The sequence below is a fragment of the Bufo bufo genome, chromosome 7 (genome assembly GCF_905171765.1).
Source record: "Bufo bufo chromosome 7, aBufBuf1.1, whole genome shotgun sequence".
In the NCBI taxonomy this organism is placed as follows: Eukaryota; Metazoa; Chordata; class Amphibia; order Anura; family Bufonidae; genus Bufo; species Bufo bufo.
The window spans coordinates 178,907,508-178,924,084 of record NC_053395.1 but is presented as its reverse complement, the minus strand read 5'-3'; the positions used below and the strand labels follow the sequence as shown (position 1 = coordinate 178,924,084).

The window sequence follows — 16,577 nt, the reverse complement described above, 5'->3', positions numbered from 1 at the left end:
TGTAGGATAAAGTATTTAATTTCCTATTAATCATTCTAAATATTAAAATATGCCAAATGAATCAAATAAACTAACCTTTCACTTTAACATCAATACTGCAGCTCTCACTACCTGCCTCATTGGCAGCCTCACACACATATACTCCAGAGTCCTCAACAGCAGAATTCATAATTTCAAGTGTTGATATTCCATCTACAAATGAAATTCCATATTTGCCAATTGATGTAATGTCATTTCCATCCAAGTACCAGGTGACCTTGATTTTAGGGGTACCAGCTATCTGGCACTGAAATATTGTTGATTCTCCTTTTCTTAACATGGAAAATGGACTTGGCTTCTTAACAAACCGTGGGGGCTCTATGCACAAACAGAAATCCAGATGTTGAAACAAATGTATGCCTACCATTTAAAAATAACAATAGAGGCATATAAATATAAAGGAAGCAAACCTTTAACAAAGAGAGCTGCTTTGCAAGTTGCCATGCCAACATCATTGCTAACTTGCACTGTGTAGCTTCCAGAATCAGCAACCTTTGCTGATGTCAGCTCAAGGATACTTGAGGACTCATCCTTCCAAACTGAACGATTGGCTCCTGAAAGAAGTTCTTTGCTTTCCTTAAACCATTTTATCAACATGGGAGTTGTGCCATTCATGACAGCTTTAAATTGAACTCTAGAGCCTGGAAGAATGTCTTGTGACATAGGCTTCTCAAGAAAATATGGAGGTTCTAAAACAAAAAAAAAAGTTAATCTTAATAGACCTGGGAGTTACCCGTAGTTGTTTTATTAAAAAAATCTAGAAATAATAATTCAAACCTTTAACGGTTAAATATCCAGTGCATTGGCTCTTTCCTGCTTTGTTGGTAGCTGCACATGTATAGTTTCCACTGTCTGAACCTTCTAGTTCATTTATTTCCATGAAAGCTATGTTGTCATGGAAAGAATATTTGTGCTTCCCACTCGGTAAAATCTCCTTGTCATCCTTTAACCATTTAATAGTTATGGGATGGGAGCCAGAAACTATGCATTCAAGATTGACAAAAGAACCTTTGACGCTGTCCATTTTCCTCAGTTTCTTTGTAAATGATGGGGGTATTATAAGATCTAATTAACACAGAAAGAAAACACTGTGTTAACTGAAAATAAAACATGTAAGTGGCTTACAAAATTAGGGAGAAATTTTCCTAGAAAAAGAGTATTGATCTATACCAACCTGAAACACTGACAGATGCAGTGCAGGCGCTTTTGCCAACATCATTTTGGACCTGAAATGTATATTCTCCACTATCATTTTTGTCTGCTGAAGTAATTTTAAGCACTGAAACATTTTCAGTAAAACTGATCTTATATTTTGGGCCAAATTTTAACTCTTTTCCATCTTTGAACCATGTAGCTGTGATTTCTTTGGTTCCTGAAAATTTACACTGCAAGGTCGCTGGATCACCTTCAGTGACGTCTACCGAGACAGCCTTGTCGATGATTGTAGCAGGTTCTGAGTGGGGAAGGATAAAATTTTGATTCTTGTATCCATCTGTTAGACGCTTGTGTTAACTAATCTAAACTTAGTGTACAAAACTAAAATGACCAACCTTTTACTGCTAACAAAGCAGAGCACCTCTGAACACCTGCATCATTTTTAGCCTCACAAGTATACTTGCCACCAAGATTGCTTTTAATAGATGTTATGTGTAAGGTGGCTACATTATTTTTAAAGATTGCCTTTATGTTTTCATCTTCCATGACTTCATCATTGTCTTTCCACCATGAAATGGTGATGGGCTGGGAACCTTTAACAGAACATTGGAAGGCAACCATTCCCCCAATAAGGGAGCTAAGGTTTTCAATTTTTCTTGTAAATGTTGGAGGCTCTGAAGAAAAAAACATATAATTGTAAAAAGTATTTCTACAACTGTACTGCCTTTTATATAATCTGTTAATCTTGTAGGTTTACTAACCTTTTAAGTTCACAAGGGAGTTACATGCACAGCTCCCTACATCATTAAAAACTCTGCACTGATATTCTCCAACATCCGTGGAGTCAAATCTTAAAATGTTGAGACTTAGCATGGTATCCTGGTAAAAGGTCTTGTACTTTCTACCACTGCGAATTGGTTTGTTGTCTTTGAACCAAGATACTTCAAATGGTGCTGAACCTATAATTTCCCCTTCCAAAGTTACGTCTGAATCTCTCAGTACTTCAGTATTCTGGAAGTCTTTGACAAATGATGGGGGTTCTGTTGTATGAACAAAAATGTCTTTTTGATTAATAAGATGTCAAAGGTAGAAATATGAATGCTTTAACTGATATAAGCACAAAGAAGGAATAAAAACACACCTTTAACTATGACAGCACAGCTGCATATATCTGTACCAGCGTCATTTTTAGCTTGACACATATATTCTCCAGTATCTTCAAGATTTATACTAAAAATGTTAAGAACTGCAATGGAGTTTAAGAAGGTCATACTGCAAGAATCACTCTGCTTAATCTCCTTATCATTTTTAAACCAGGTAATGTTAATAGGAGAGGTTCCAGTTACTTTACATTCCAACTGTATAGAATCATCCTTTTTGAAGAGTTGGGATGGCTCTAGCTTCTGAATAAAAGTTGCTGGTTCTGCAGGATTGAAATAAGAGTTAAGATAAAATCTGCGTCGCATAAAAGAGATAAAGAATTTCTATAAAGAGTAAGTAAAGGGAATGCAAACCTTTAACAAACACGTTTGCACTGCACTCCACAGCACCAGCCATATTGCTGACTTTGCAAACATAATTTCCTGATTCTGAGCTTTTAACTGAATACAGTTCCAAAGAGCTGGAAGTGTTTTCTTTAGCAATGTAATAGGAACCTCCAGTTTTTAATTCTTCCACACCCTTAAACCATTTAATAGTTAACGGTGGTGTTCCTTTAAAAAAGGTCTTCAGACAAACAGTAGATCCTGGAAGGGTGTCTTGCGGCTCTGGTTTTGTTATAAAGCATGGTGGTTCTAGACGCATGAAGAAAAGACATTTAGCCAAAACATACATAAGAAATATAACTGAAAGAAGAAGAAGAAAATAAGCTAACAACCAAACCTTTCACAGACAGTGTTCCTTTGGTGTCTTTGGTCCCTGCAGAATTTGTTGCTCTACAAGTATAAATTCCAGCATCATTCAAGTCTAGTCGACTTATCTCCAAAGAGGCAGTACCTTCCACAAATGATATCTTATGCTTGTCAGAGGACATTTCTTCACCATTTTTAAACCAATCAATTTTCATGGGCAAAGAACCAGAGACTTTGCATTCCATTCGGCAGAACATGTTTACTACACTGTCAACATCTCGTAGAGATCTGCTAAAAGATGGTGCAATAGTTCGATCTGTTTGCAACAGAAATAAATATGTTCATTTAAAAAAGGCTTGAATTATTGAAGAGCTTAACTGCTGTTCTTTTAATGATTATAATATATACTGACCTAATACTGTGAAGGTGGTCTTGCAGCTGCTACTACCAACATCATTGGACACCTCAAATACATATTCACCGCTATCCTGAATCTCAGCAGAGTAGAACTTCAAAGAAGCAACATTATTTTTAAAGCTGATCCTATACTTTTTACCAGAAGTAATTTCCTTCCCATTTTTCAACCATTTTACTTTAAGTTCTGGTGTGCCTGACACAGTGCATTCCAAAGTGGCTGGGTCTCCTGCAGTCACTTGGATAAGTTCAGCTTTCTCTAATATTTTTGCAGGTTCTAAAATAAAGTTAAATAATGTTTGTTAGGTAAGGACCTCAAAACATGGTTCATCGGTAGTTATAATTTAAGAAGGTAATGACTAACTGACCTTTCACCACCAACTCTCCAAAACAAGTTTGGCTTCCTGCATCATTTTCAGCAACACAAGTGTACTTTCCAGCACTATTATTTTGCACATTGCTGATATGCAGAGTTGTAATGCTATTATCAAATGTCAATTTTACTTTTTCATCCTCCCGAACAACATCTCTTCCTTTCATCCAGGTCACTGTGATTACCTCAGACCCTTTAACAACAGCTTGCAAGGAAATGTTGTTGCCAACTATAGCAGTGACATTTTCAATCTTCTTCACAAATGATGGTGGTTCTGATTTAAAGAAGAGCAGTATGTTGTCAATCTTTATTCTTCATTTAAACTTGCATAAACTGTCAGGAAAATATATATTTGTTCTACCTTGAATAATACAATGAAACATATTTGAAGCTGACTTTATGCTTGGATATATCTCACCACTAAAAAGGTTACCTTCTAATAAGGTAAATAGAGGCATGTGTAATGTCAAGGGTTAATGTCACAATGATTGGTGGGATTCTGACTCCAGGACCCACGTCGATCAGCTGTTTGAAGGGTGCTATGACCTCTTCCTAGACCAGAGACATCACCGTGCATTGGTCACATAGCCTAGGTAGAGCTTAGCCAGATTCAAGTGAATAGGCCTGAATTGCAATATAAAGCAGAGCCACTATACAATGCACGGCACTGTGCTTGGTAAGCTGTGAGGAGACAATTCATACAGCTGTTGGACCCCCAACAATCAGATATTGATGAACTATCTGAGGATAGGCCATCAATATATGTACAAATCCCAATGAGATTAGGCATGTGATGTCCCTAAAAGATTATATATAGACAACGTGTAAAATTGTATTTGCTTCTCAACTGATTTCCACATTCTGCATTATATGTTGTGGATTAACCTTTTTTTATTTTTTTTAAGAAAAAGATTGTTTTTTTATAGCATTTTTGTTTCTTGCAGGGTATGAATATTTTATGGTTTGCTTTGCCATTAAAGAATTGTGTTGAAGAGAGAAGAAAGTCATTTTAATAAATACTATAAAAATACTAACCTAAACTAAATAAATATATAAATACTAACCTTTAAGTTTGTATGTTGCATTGCAAAGGCATTTGCCAACTTCATTGGCTACAATACACTCATATTCACCAACATCTGCACTATTGAATGAGGAGATTTCCAGACAAGCAAAAGACTTTTGGTATGCCAGCCTGTACTTTTTGCTACTTCGTATTTGCTTCTTATCTTTGAACCAGCTAATTTCAAAAGGTCCAGTACCAGACACTTCACACTGAAGAGTAGTATTTGATCCTTTTACTATCTCTGCTGGTTCAAGCTTTTTGACGAAAGAAGGAGGTTCTAGAAAAGCATTACATTAGCAGAATAGAGTTACCATGATGAAAGTATTAGTTTACTTATATTACTAACCTAACATTAAGAAGGAACAAACCTTTAACAATAATTTCTGAAGTGCAACTTTCACATCCAGCATCATTAAGTGCTTCGCAAGTGTAACTTCCGCTGTCTTCTACCTTCATGTTGGTAATATCTAGTACAGCATTGGAGTTGTCAAAAGAGATTGCATACATATCACTCTGTATGATAGCTGTATTGTTCTTGAACCAAGTCACATGGATTTCAGGTGACCCTTTGATTTTGCACTGTAGATGTGCAGATTCACCCTGCCTTAGCAAATAAGATGGTTCCACCTTTTTCACAAAAGATGGTGGTTCTATGAAAAGAGTTTCAGAAAGAGAAGATGTTGAATTAAGAAGATTTTTGTCGCAAATAAAAAGAAGCCAGGTAAAAGAGTTGGAGTTTGCCATGTTTAGACATTGTGCATTATCGTTGTCCAGCCACAAGTCACTCACACTTTTTTGTTTACTTTCACACTGACATTAAAAGACATTAAAGGTGGAGTACAGACAGAAGAAGGTGAAGGAAACATAAACATCTAGGTACTAAAATGCCTACTCTTAAATATATCTACTGATAAAATGCCCTGTACACATATTTCTATTCAAAATATTACCAGCCCTCTTATTTTGAGATATGTGTTGTATTTTTCTGTGAAGTGTTCTGTGTTTCTTACCTCTTATAGTCACCACTGAAGAAGTTGAGCTAATTCCTGCATCATTAGTGGCAGTGCACACATAATTTCCAGAGTCCTTTATCTTAGCTACAGGAATCTCAAGAGAAGCTACTTTGTCTTCAAAATATATTTTATAATCCTTCCCAGGAAGAAGCTTGTGACCATCTTTTGTCCAGGATGCTGTCACTTTCCTGTCTTCATCTACTTGGCACTCGAGGCGAATAGATTTGTTCACAGCCGAACGTAAAGGTTCAAGCTCTTTGATAAAATGTGGCTTGTCAATGACTATTAGTTCAGCTTGGCAGGTATCTATTCCAAACTTGTTTGAAGCTTTGCAAGAGTATATACCTTTATCAGCACTGGTAAGACTTAAGAACTCTAGGACATGTTTATTGTTTACAGCTGAGAACTGGCAATTCTCTGACGGAGAGATGGGCAAGCCATCTTTTTGCCATATTGTATCAATGACTGGTGTACCTGCCACTGTAGCTTGGAATTTAGCTTTCTTACTCACAAAAGAAGTAACAGACTCTGGTCTAGTTATAAAAGAAGGAGGAAAGGCTTCTGCAAAAAAGAACAAAGGTTCAGTATTTTGGTTCATTATTTTGGAAGTATTTTAAAGACATAACAAATCTACATATTGTAATAAAAGAGGAAGTTGTTTATCTAGTTTGAAGATTAAGGAAATGTTGACAAATGTACAGGAATTCCTTACTTATAGCCACCATTTCCCTTTTTAACCCTTTTTAATTGTTTAAACTATATACCAAGAAGAAGAAAAGTATATATTCTGTACTATGCAAACATTAAGGCGGGTGTGGAAAAAATATAATGCTTTTATATAAAATGTTAATAGTGTGCATTTTAATTTATTCTGCAGTAGGACAATGCTCCAAAACATACAGCTAAATGTCATCAAGAACTATATTCTGTGTAAAGAAGATCAAGGGGTTCTGGAAGCGATGATCTGGTCCCCACAGAGCCCTGATCTCAACATCATCAAGTCTGTCTGGGATTTCATGAAAAAACAGAAGTATTTGAGCAAGTTTACATCCACAGAAGATCAGTGGTTACTTCAAGATGTTTGGAACAACCTTCCCGCTGAGTTCCTTCAAGAACTGTGTAAGTGTACCTAGAAGAACTGATGCCATTTTGAAGGTAGGGGGTCACACCAAATACTGATTTGATTTAGATTTCTCTTTTGTTCATTAACTTTGCATTTGTTAGTTGAGAAAAATAAACTATTCACACTTCTAGTTTTGAAAACATTGGCATTTTTCCACATCTGCCTAAAACTTTTATGCATAACTGTATTTAGATGTCTCTATATCCCAGAATTTCATCTTCCTTTCCCCACTCACTTCTATATTTCAAAAACATTTTGGGGCATTTCATTTTGTGGCAAGAAAGGTATTTTCCTCAAAGATTTATTAAATCAATTAATTTGAAATGTAAGTTTCCCATTAACTAAAATGCACAACAACATTGTAAAGACTGCATAGAACTACCACCCATAAATTAAGAACGGATGTTTCTTTGAGAATCCATATATAATTTTTCGCTATATAATTGATATATTTTCCGAAATGTTGTTAAATCGCACATTATCAATGCTTAGAAATTTTGTAATAAGATATTGTTGGAATTTTAGTGTTTCAGTTCACTTGCCCAACTTGTCAAAATACCTCCCAGAAAGAAATAAGTAATTTCTGATGTTCTGCTGTCATTTACTCACCAGTCACAGTCAATGTTGCAGTTGAGCTTACACTACCAAATTGGTTTGAAGCTTTGCAACTGTATTCGCCACAATCAAGTACTTGAGGTTTTAGAACTTCCAAGGTAGAGACGTAGTTTGAAGTCTTCACAGAGAATTTGTCGCTCTCGTATATTTCCCGCCCAGACTTAAACCACTGGAATCTGACATTAGGTGCAGGCTCTGTCTCACAAGTGAAGAATGCAGAGTACCCAACAGCAACTTCTAATGACTCAATCCTCTTTTTCAGCACAGGAGCTGTTGAAAAAAGGAAATAATAAAAAATCATTATTTAAAAAGTAATTGAAAAGTCAAAAATACATTGATTGTAAAGTGAACAATCCAGGAAAAGTGAAGGGGGTGGCTGTGTGGATGAAAGGAGATGGTTAGCGGTGTTTATCATATTACATGACTACCTGGTTCTACTGCCAAATCATGTGAACATGCACAAGAATGTGGTTTATTACTGTATGCCACAGAGAAAAATAGCTGAAAATAAAGTCATTAGATTATTATACCAGAAAGTGATTATGCACGAGGAAATGGAAAATATCAAGTGTTTATAGCATGCATTTAAGTCTTCATTTGATAATTGTGATTTGAATAAGGTGAGAACATGTAATTAAAATGAGAAAGTGCAATGGCTCAGAAAGTTACAGACCTGTGAACTAACTAGTTTGTGGATATGTGGAATGCAGTGCAGATATAATTATTGTTAAATTTACTCTAAAATAGTGTGTTACTAAGTAAATTACCTTGAATCAGAGTTATCAAAAGCTGTCTATTTCTGTGTAGAACATTGTAACTATACTACTATACTATAATATATTTGAGGTTTTTAGCACTGTATTAGGTAGTCCCTATATGACATTTGATACCATTCGGTTTCATTTCCCTTTCTCATTTGCAATGAACATCACTAGTAATTGCTCACAACTGTTTAGAGACAAAGTAATTTCCTTCTAAAGCCAGAAAGTTGTATTTTTAAACAGCTTTTGATAATCTTATAATAATCTGTCCCATTATAAACAGAATTAAAATTACTTGATACATTTTGTTAGAAGAATGATTAGAAGAGATAATAGTGATCCAGATAAACCTCTTGTGTTTTAGTAATTCAGTAAGGCTGAGCGCTTGGTTATTAAAAGTTAAATATTTCCTCAACCTTTTCCCATTTTGCCCTCAGTTAAAAAAAAGGTCTAGTTGGTATTCCCTATGTATTTTCTTCGAGTTAGGTTTTTATAATCTGATAGAAAGTATTTAATGCAAAAAGGTAATAGCTCAGCCTTTAATTAGATAAATTAATAAAGAATTAAACAGCTATTTTATGGGACAGTAATTTTACTTTATATAGAAGAATAAACTAGTAGGTGTTTAGTTATTTTTTAGTAACATAGCATAGGTATTTCCAACAGTCTCATATGATGATTCTTGTTGACAACCTATACTATAAGTGATGTATTTAAAGTGAGCAGGCAAATGTTATTCAATTATCCCCATAATCCAACCTCTTTTAACTACTGTGAGATTCGCTGTTGTTGTTGATTTGCCAGCGTCATTCAAAGCCTCACACGTGTACTCTCCTTGATGTAAATCCATATGTACTTTGCTGATTGTTAATGTATAGATATCATTATTTTCTGAACAGATGAACTCTAAGCCTGAAGACAACACGTTACCCATTAAGTACCAGTTCACGGACTTAGCATTGAATATAGTTGTTTTATGAGTAACAGAGCTACCCTCATCAGCAGTGATATCAATTAAACTTTGCTTGATCAGTGGAGTATCTTCATTATATATTTCCCTAGGTTTTTCTAATTTCTTTGCTATTTCCACTTGACCCTGAAATGCCGTTGTTGAAGACGTTACTTCGTCTGTGTAATAAGCTGCACCCACGTCCTTTATCTCAGTATTAAACAAAACAATACTGGAGTTTTCTTTAGTAGATATGTATTTAAACTCTCCTGCCTCAGTCAATACATTAAGTTGTCTGATTTCTTTATCTGTAGCAGTACCAAGCTTCTCTCGTATTTCACACTCCAAACTTTCCTGTTCTTCACATATGACAGCCCGTAATGCAGCACCCAATTCAGACTTAAGGTTAGCCCTTTGAGGATACATATTAGGAAGTGACAAAGTAATTTCTTCCATGACATAATTGTTTCCTGTGAACACACATGTACATAAGGTATAATTTGATTCTTTGATTATTTGAATATTTCTAACATGAATATCTTCCACATATTTAAGAAACTCTCCAGAGAAAATGTGTGGATAGATTTGCAATGCAGAATATAAGGCATTTCTAACATGACCTTTAATTTCAAGACTATAACTTTTGGGACTTTCAGATATCAGAAACTCTTCCTTAGTAAATGTTTCTAGATGGAATACTTCAGGGGTGCCCATAGGTTGATTTACTTGAATGTCCACATTTAAATTTTCTGTGTCCGCTTTGTCTAGCATCTTAAAATTTTCCTCTTGTATGGAATGTTTTTCTTCAAGAACTAAAGGTAACCATATTGATTGTCCTTCCTGGATTCTTGAAGCATAATCTTGCTGAGCTTCATCTAAAAATTCAGCTCTTTCTGTTATAATACCTTGATTCTCGACACAATGAGTTTCTAAGGGAAGTATAAGCTCATTCAAAGTTTCACATGTATATATATCAGTATCTGGTACAGTATTGTCATGGCCTTCATCAATGGTTCTATATTCATCTGTAGTACATAGCTGCATAACAGGTTGGGAGTCTTCTTTCTGTAGACTACCTCGTTGCTCTTTCTGTGATAAAAGCAAGTCTTCTTTTGGAAATAGAACAAAGTCTTCTACAACATTAGCCAATTTAAGTTGTTCATGTTCCAGAACATGTCTAGGATTTATACTTTCAGGACTTCTTTGAAGAGTTCTTACAGATTCTCCTGTGAGAAGACTTTTATTTTCAATAGTCAAACAGCAGTTGTAGCTTTCTTCCATTTTGTTTAATGCAGTATGTGATGTGGGATCTATAAAAGTGAGTTGTTCTTCCTTGGGTAACATTAACTTCGAGTGTATAGTCTGGAGATTTAAAAGTGGTAATTGTTCTTTGGAAAATCCCAATTTTATTTCCTCGCTAACAGATTCTAGAGGACCTGTAGCTAAACATAAAATGGGAAGTCTTTCATCAGACAGTGAAGATAGTAGAGAGACTGGGCTTTTGGTGAGCTCTGCTTGGTCTTCCGGTGGAATATCAAAACAGAAGGGTTCTTCGCTTCTTAGCTGTGACAGAGAATCTATAACTTGTACATTAATAGGCTGTTTCTGTTCAGCTTGAAAATCTGCAATGCTTCCATCTTCACTATGTAAGATTGGTGATGCGTATTCACATTGAATCTGATTTCGTTCCTCTGAAACTGAACTGCCTGATATAAATGGCTCTTTTATAGGAATAGCTTTAGTGTCTTCACTTTGATTATAAGTAAGTTCTTGTACTTTCATCAAGGTATTTTGGGAATCTGTTACTGATACTTCTATTGGATCTAACGATACGCTCTCTGCTCTTGTCAGCAGATGTGATATGTCTATTTCCTTAAGTTGTGGACTTTTTTGGCTAAGCAATAGCTCCTTTTCGAAATTCACGCTGTGAGTGTGCAAGACCTGCTTTTTATCACAGGACGTTATTTGTTTTTCTTCGGTTGTAACTGCACTGTACTTTGTTTTTTCTTCACTTTTTACATTTGCATTTTCTTTTTTGGGATGCTTATCTTTCAATTTAGATTCCTTATGAGCCAATGTTATTTCTTCAGTAACAGATACTTGTAGAGGCTGAATTTGAGAGCCAGCTAACTCTTTTATGACAGGACTTACAGTCTCTTTATCACGCTGCTCAATTATATTTTCTGAAACTACAGATGCAGTTAAAGGGATAAATTCCTTTCCCTTAGAGTCATTAGAAACAACATGTTGTTCTACAGCTAATAATTCTTGTACCATGTCAGCCTCTTCCTTTTTTGCAGAATAATTTTCTTCTAAGCCAATTGTATACAGCATTGTATCACGTTCCTGTAGTCCAGCCCATGCATCACCAGATAGATTAACAGCATATAATCGTGTTTCAGTGGTCTCTTGAACAGAAGATTTCTTGTAAGATTTTTTTGTTTTTGTATGTGGCTCTTTGATAATTATACTTATATCTTTGTCCACTCTAAGCTCGGCTGTGCAAGAGGCATCTCCAAAGCTGTTAAAAGCCTTACAACTGTAAGAGCCACTGTCTTCCTGCTGACATTTGTGAACTGTTAAAAAACCAGTTCCATCTTCGCTACAGTTGACTGAATAACGTTCCCCAGCTATTATCTGTCCATTACTATTAAACCATTGGACTGTGGGATTTGGCTTGCCAATTAATTTATAGTTAAATGTAGCTTTATCATTTTGTGGACAACTAATGGTCTCTATGGGTTTTATAAAAGAAGGTGCTACGCCTGAGTCTGATGACTCATGCAACTCAAGTTTTGCATCTATTTGTTTTCTGTGTACTGTAAGATATGAGCTACACATAGTCTCACCATTGTCATTTGTAGCAATGCAAGTATACTCTCCCTCATTATCTTTTTTCACGTAAGGTATGATGCAACTGTATTCATTGCCATCATATACAAATTTGCATGTCTCACAAGAATTTAACAAGTTTCCATTATGCAACCACTGAATTTTTGGTTTGGGGAACTCACTAACAACAACTGATAATCTGACTACATCTCCTATTTCAGCCTCCACTGATGATAGCTGCTGTATAAAGACTGGAAAGGTAGCTTCTTTTTCAATCTCTAGTTTACTTGAATATGATGAAGTTTCAGGCATAGGTTCAAGAGTTCTAGCATTAGTTATTAATTGTAGATTGCTTTTGAAGGTTTCTGTTGTCTCCTCCTCTGTAGATATTACAAAAGAACTAGAGTCGTCTGCACAAAAAAAGAAGTTAATAGTATTACATTACTGAATATTCATCACTGATTTACTCATTTTACTCTCATTTCAAATTGTATGACATTCCTATTTAGTTTAGATTCAATGCATAAAATCTATGAAGCACAAAAATATTCAAGCAAATAAAAAAAAATTGTATTTGAGACACATACTGTATATCCAACAATTCATAGGCAAACCGTTATTCAGATATAAAACTTATTGAGGCAGAGTTACTATGGCAATTGCACCATACTTTTGGCACAAATTGTGCAAAAAAATGACGTGCCGTGGAACAGACTTTCAATATGTTTTAGCCACTTTTGCACTTTCAGAAGTATGCAAAAAAAGGGACATGGCTAAATAAAGTCCCAAAGTTATGTCGAGTTTTGTTACGTTTATTTTAGGCTACTTTAACACTTGCATTGTTCTTTTCCGGTATTGCGATCTGGCAGAGGATATCAATACCGGAAAAAAAAAGTTTCTGTTTGGTCCTCATGCATTCTGAATTGAAAGAGATCAATTCAGGAGTCATCAGGATGTCCTCCGTTCCGTCAGCATTCTGTTTTGTGACCAGACACAATATCTCTGCAAGCTGTGGTTTTGTGTTTGGTCATAAAAATGGAAAAAATGGATCCGGCACTGAAAACAATGTAAGTTAATGGTGACAGATAATTTTTTTTAGGAGCCTAAAAACCCGGATCCATCACCCATTGACTTTCAATGTATTTAGTGACAGATCCGTTTTGATTTCACAAAACTGCATCCAAATGGAATGGATGCATTCTGATGTGCAAAATCAAAACGGATCCTTTTAATTCCAGTATTGAGATCCTCTGCCAGATCTTAATACCGGAATTAACAATGCAAGTGTGAAAGTAGCCTTAGACAGTAGTAATAAATATGCCCCTTAATGTATTAAAATAGTTTTAACTTTAAAAAATGTATTCGTCACTCACATGGAGAAATAATTAGAAATTTCTATAACTTGGCATCCCTAACTTAGCATAAGTTGGAAAAGCCATTGATTTTTTGGGTGGCAGTGTTTACATATAGTAAAGTATACAGCATTTTTCAAATGTTCTATTTTTTGATTATGTAAAACATAAAGGTGTTGTCCAGTTTGGATCACCCATGTTCACTATTATTGGCATCCAGTTTAGCATTACATTGTGCCATTGAAAGTATGCCACCATGTATGCATTAAAATGCTTGAACACTTGCCTTAGCAAATTCTCCGGTTATTTTCATTCTGGATAATTAAGTGGGCCCCAAGCTGGCCCCGCGTACAGTAACTGCTATGTGAAGAGGAAGTCAGTTTCTCTATTCTTTTGCATGAGAGTCCCAATGTCAGTCTCATAGAAATGAATAGAGAAACTGACTTCCTGATCATCTGTGGGATAAAGCTCACTTACAAACAAAGGGAACAAAAAAAGTCCTGAGAGTGCCACTTTCCCCCCTTAAAATGTCACAAGTGAAATATAAAAGAAAAGTTGAGTAACTTTCACCGTGCATATACAGAGCTGCTTAAATGCTCATTCACAATTCTGCGAGTTTCATTTAGCCCTGTCAAACATCTGATCTAATAGCAAAGATTTAAGAGCGAATTTATCATTGTTGGTATATTTGAGGCTAGTTTGCAGACTGGAGTTGCTATACGCATTTGCGCAAATTTATCCAAATGGTGCACAGTAATAAATTTGGCGCAAGTGCAATGTGATTGAGCTTAATTCAGTAAGAGTATATCTGGGGGATGCCTGGCTTGGAGTTGCAACTTTTTGAAAAATTGTACTTCATAAATGTGGCACAAATATGATCTACTATGAAACTCCCCCTCATTTTCACTCCAATAAGGTGGTCCTAAGTGCTAAATTTTCTTCTATTAGATCTCTGATAACTGAAGCCCAGGGCTATTATGAATTTATCTTTTTGTCTGAGCAGTAAGGAAAACATCATGTAATAAAAAATTTGGACAGGATAAGTAGAGCAAATAAGTTTACAAGGTGACCTGTTTTTATGGAGACTTAAAAAATTTGGAAGTATAAAATATAATTCAAGAATGGAGTTTTCCATTAATATAAGGGCAGATTAGGTGGACCATGTGGTCTTTTTCTGCTGTCAATCTTCTATATTCCTACGTTTTTATTAAAATGTACCTAAAATTTCACCTACATTTTATTGAAACCTATTGTAAAAGTAAGAATATTTGAAATATATTTTATGTTGTTAGTTTTCTTGGCGAAATAGAAACGTGAAGTTCATATGCCTATCGCGCATTGGAATCCATACACTCATCTTTGACAAATAAGCAATGTCCTGGTGTGTGGATTGCTACATTGAGTGATGTACAGACAGGATCACACATAACTGCTCCATTCTGTACCTGCTTGCTAAAAGCTCTGCATAGCTATGTCAGGCTTTAGTGGAGTGGGCACAAGCAGGAGCAGTTATGTGCTATTTGAAAAATACAAAAACAAATGAAATGTTATGTTTTCTTTTCTTATTATTTTATTTCATGAGCAACATTGTACAATGAAAGATGCAAACAGCTGCATGAATTGAAAATGTTTTTATTTAGGTGCCTATTTACTGTATTTTTGTACTTTCTGGAACATATGGGAACAGATAGGATGCAATTACTATATATAAAAATGATACATCATCATCATCATCTTATCATGGTCATACAATTGCTTGCATTATGTACAATAGATTATATTATAATAGTAGCTTCAAAGAAACTACATAACCACTAATGCTATTTAATGGCAGAAATATGGACTATAGTCTCATCAATGAAGATGAAGATGATGTCAAGGCAGTTTGGTGTTTTTGGGACTTTTATGTCAACTATTGAATTAAAATGTCATATTGCATTTTGGGGTCAAAACTAATTTAGTGATAATAGTAACAATAATGGTTTGCCAGTCTATTCCAGCTTGTAACCACATCACAGGTTTAGCATTAAATTAATATTATTTTTTTTCATAATTCAGATTTACATGGAAGGCCAACATATATATTAAATACTTTGACAGGTTTTAAATAAATATATTTAGTCATGAAATTCAGTACACAAGTAACTTCAGTACACAAGTAACTTTATACATTCCTTTGATGCATAATTTTCCTGACCGGAATGCAGTCAGCAATGTAAGCAACATTTTTGCATAAATTAATCATTATAGAAACCTCCATTTTTGAAATGCTGCTTGCTTTCAATGTACTGTAAAATGATGCACAGTGCAATGCAAAAAATATTACATAGGTACTTCTATTTTAATTTTATGACTACATAAGCTTAAGCTAAACAACATCATATCAAGGTATACACTATAAATAAACTAAACAGATTGACACAACATCGTAAGCAGCCATTCACAAAATTATATCCTAAACATGTATTATATTAATTGTACTATTGCTAAATTCCACCTTGTTATGAATATTTACACTGAAAACTGAGTTAAATTTCAGTTTCTCATCAAAGCGTACAGTGAATAATGCCTGTGGCAAAATGGCAGTGATCATTTATTTGACACCATATGTCATCAAGTTTTGTAGAGTGCAAAATCATCAACTTGGAAGAAAAATGTGTTTTTGGCTATATTTTTCTATGTTATCATGAGGGAAGCAGTTGTTTCTGCAGTTCCTTCTTTGTTTGTAGCCACACATTTATATTGGCCTTCATCGCCAGCGTCAACAGTATTTATTGTTAACTGATGGCATCCATCTTGTTCCTCTTCAAGTATGTACTTTTCTCCTTGAACTAAATGATCCTCTTTATACCAACACACATCTGGCACTGGAGATCCATGAACTACACATCTGAAAGTAGCTTGCATTCCAACTGATGCTTTTGAGTCTAAAACTGGTGTTAAAAACCTGGGAGGGGATTCTGTAACTTGAAACTCAAAGCTACAACTTTCAGAACCTTTAGCGTTAAACTGTATAGCTTCCGCTGAAGAAGGTT

The 16,577-nt window shown here is 35.1% G+C and overlaps 1 protein-coding gene and 1 long non-coding RNA gene across 51 annotated transcripts in view; one reads left to right on the top strand and one right to left on the bottom strand.

The window, feature by feature from the left end:
- TTN (titin) overlaps positions 1–16,577 on the bottom strand; it is a 268,613-nt gene that overhangs the window by 185,535 nt on the left and 66,501 nt on the right. For 48 of the 50 annotated variants that reach the window (XM_040441698.1, XM_040441725.1, XM_040441731.1 and 45 more), the window contains 16 exons: positions 9,169–12,600; positions 7,643–7,918; positions 5,908–6,471; positions 5,266–5,547; positions 4,896–5,174; positions 3,827–4,105; positions 3,457–3,735; positions 3,076–3,360; positions 2,709–2,987; positions 2,336–2,617; positions 1,956–2,234; positions 1,590–1,868; positions 1,214–1,492; positions 817–1,104; positions 450–728; positions 76–357 (listed from right to left, as the gene is read on the bottom strand). In XM_040441698.1, the coding sequence (XP_040297632.1) occupies positions 76–357; positions 450–728; positions 817–1,104; positions 1,214–1,492; positions 1,590–1,868; positions 1,956–2,234; positions 2,336–2,617; positions 2,709–2,987; positions 3,076–3,360; positions 3,457–3,735; positions 3,827–4,105; positions 4,896–5,174; positions 5,266–5,547; positions 5,908–6,471; positions 7,643–7,918; positions 9,169–12,600 (7,923 nt within the window). The remainder of the gene's footprint in view (positions 1–75; positions 358–449; positions 729–816; positions 1,105–1,213; positions 1,493–1,589; positions 1,869–1,955; positions 2,235–2,335; positions 2,618–2,708; positions 2,988–3,075; positions 3,361–3,456; positions 3,736–3,826; positions 4,106–4,895; positions 5,175–5,265; positions 5,548–5,907; positions 6,472–7,642; positions 7,919–9,168; positions 12,601–16,577) is intronic. The other 2 variants (XM_040441749.1, XM_040441750.1) reach the window with 1 other exon arrangement.
- LOC121008931 lies at positions 852–15,948 on the top strand. The gene is made up of 3 exons (XR_005780646.1): positions 852–863; positions 5,115–5,116; positions 15,406–15,948. It is a non-coding gene; the product is annotated as an uncharacterized LOC121008931 (long non-coding RNA).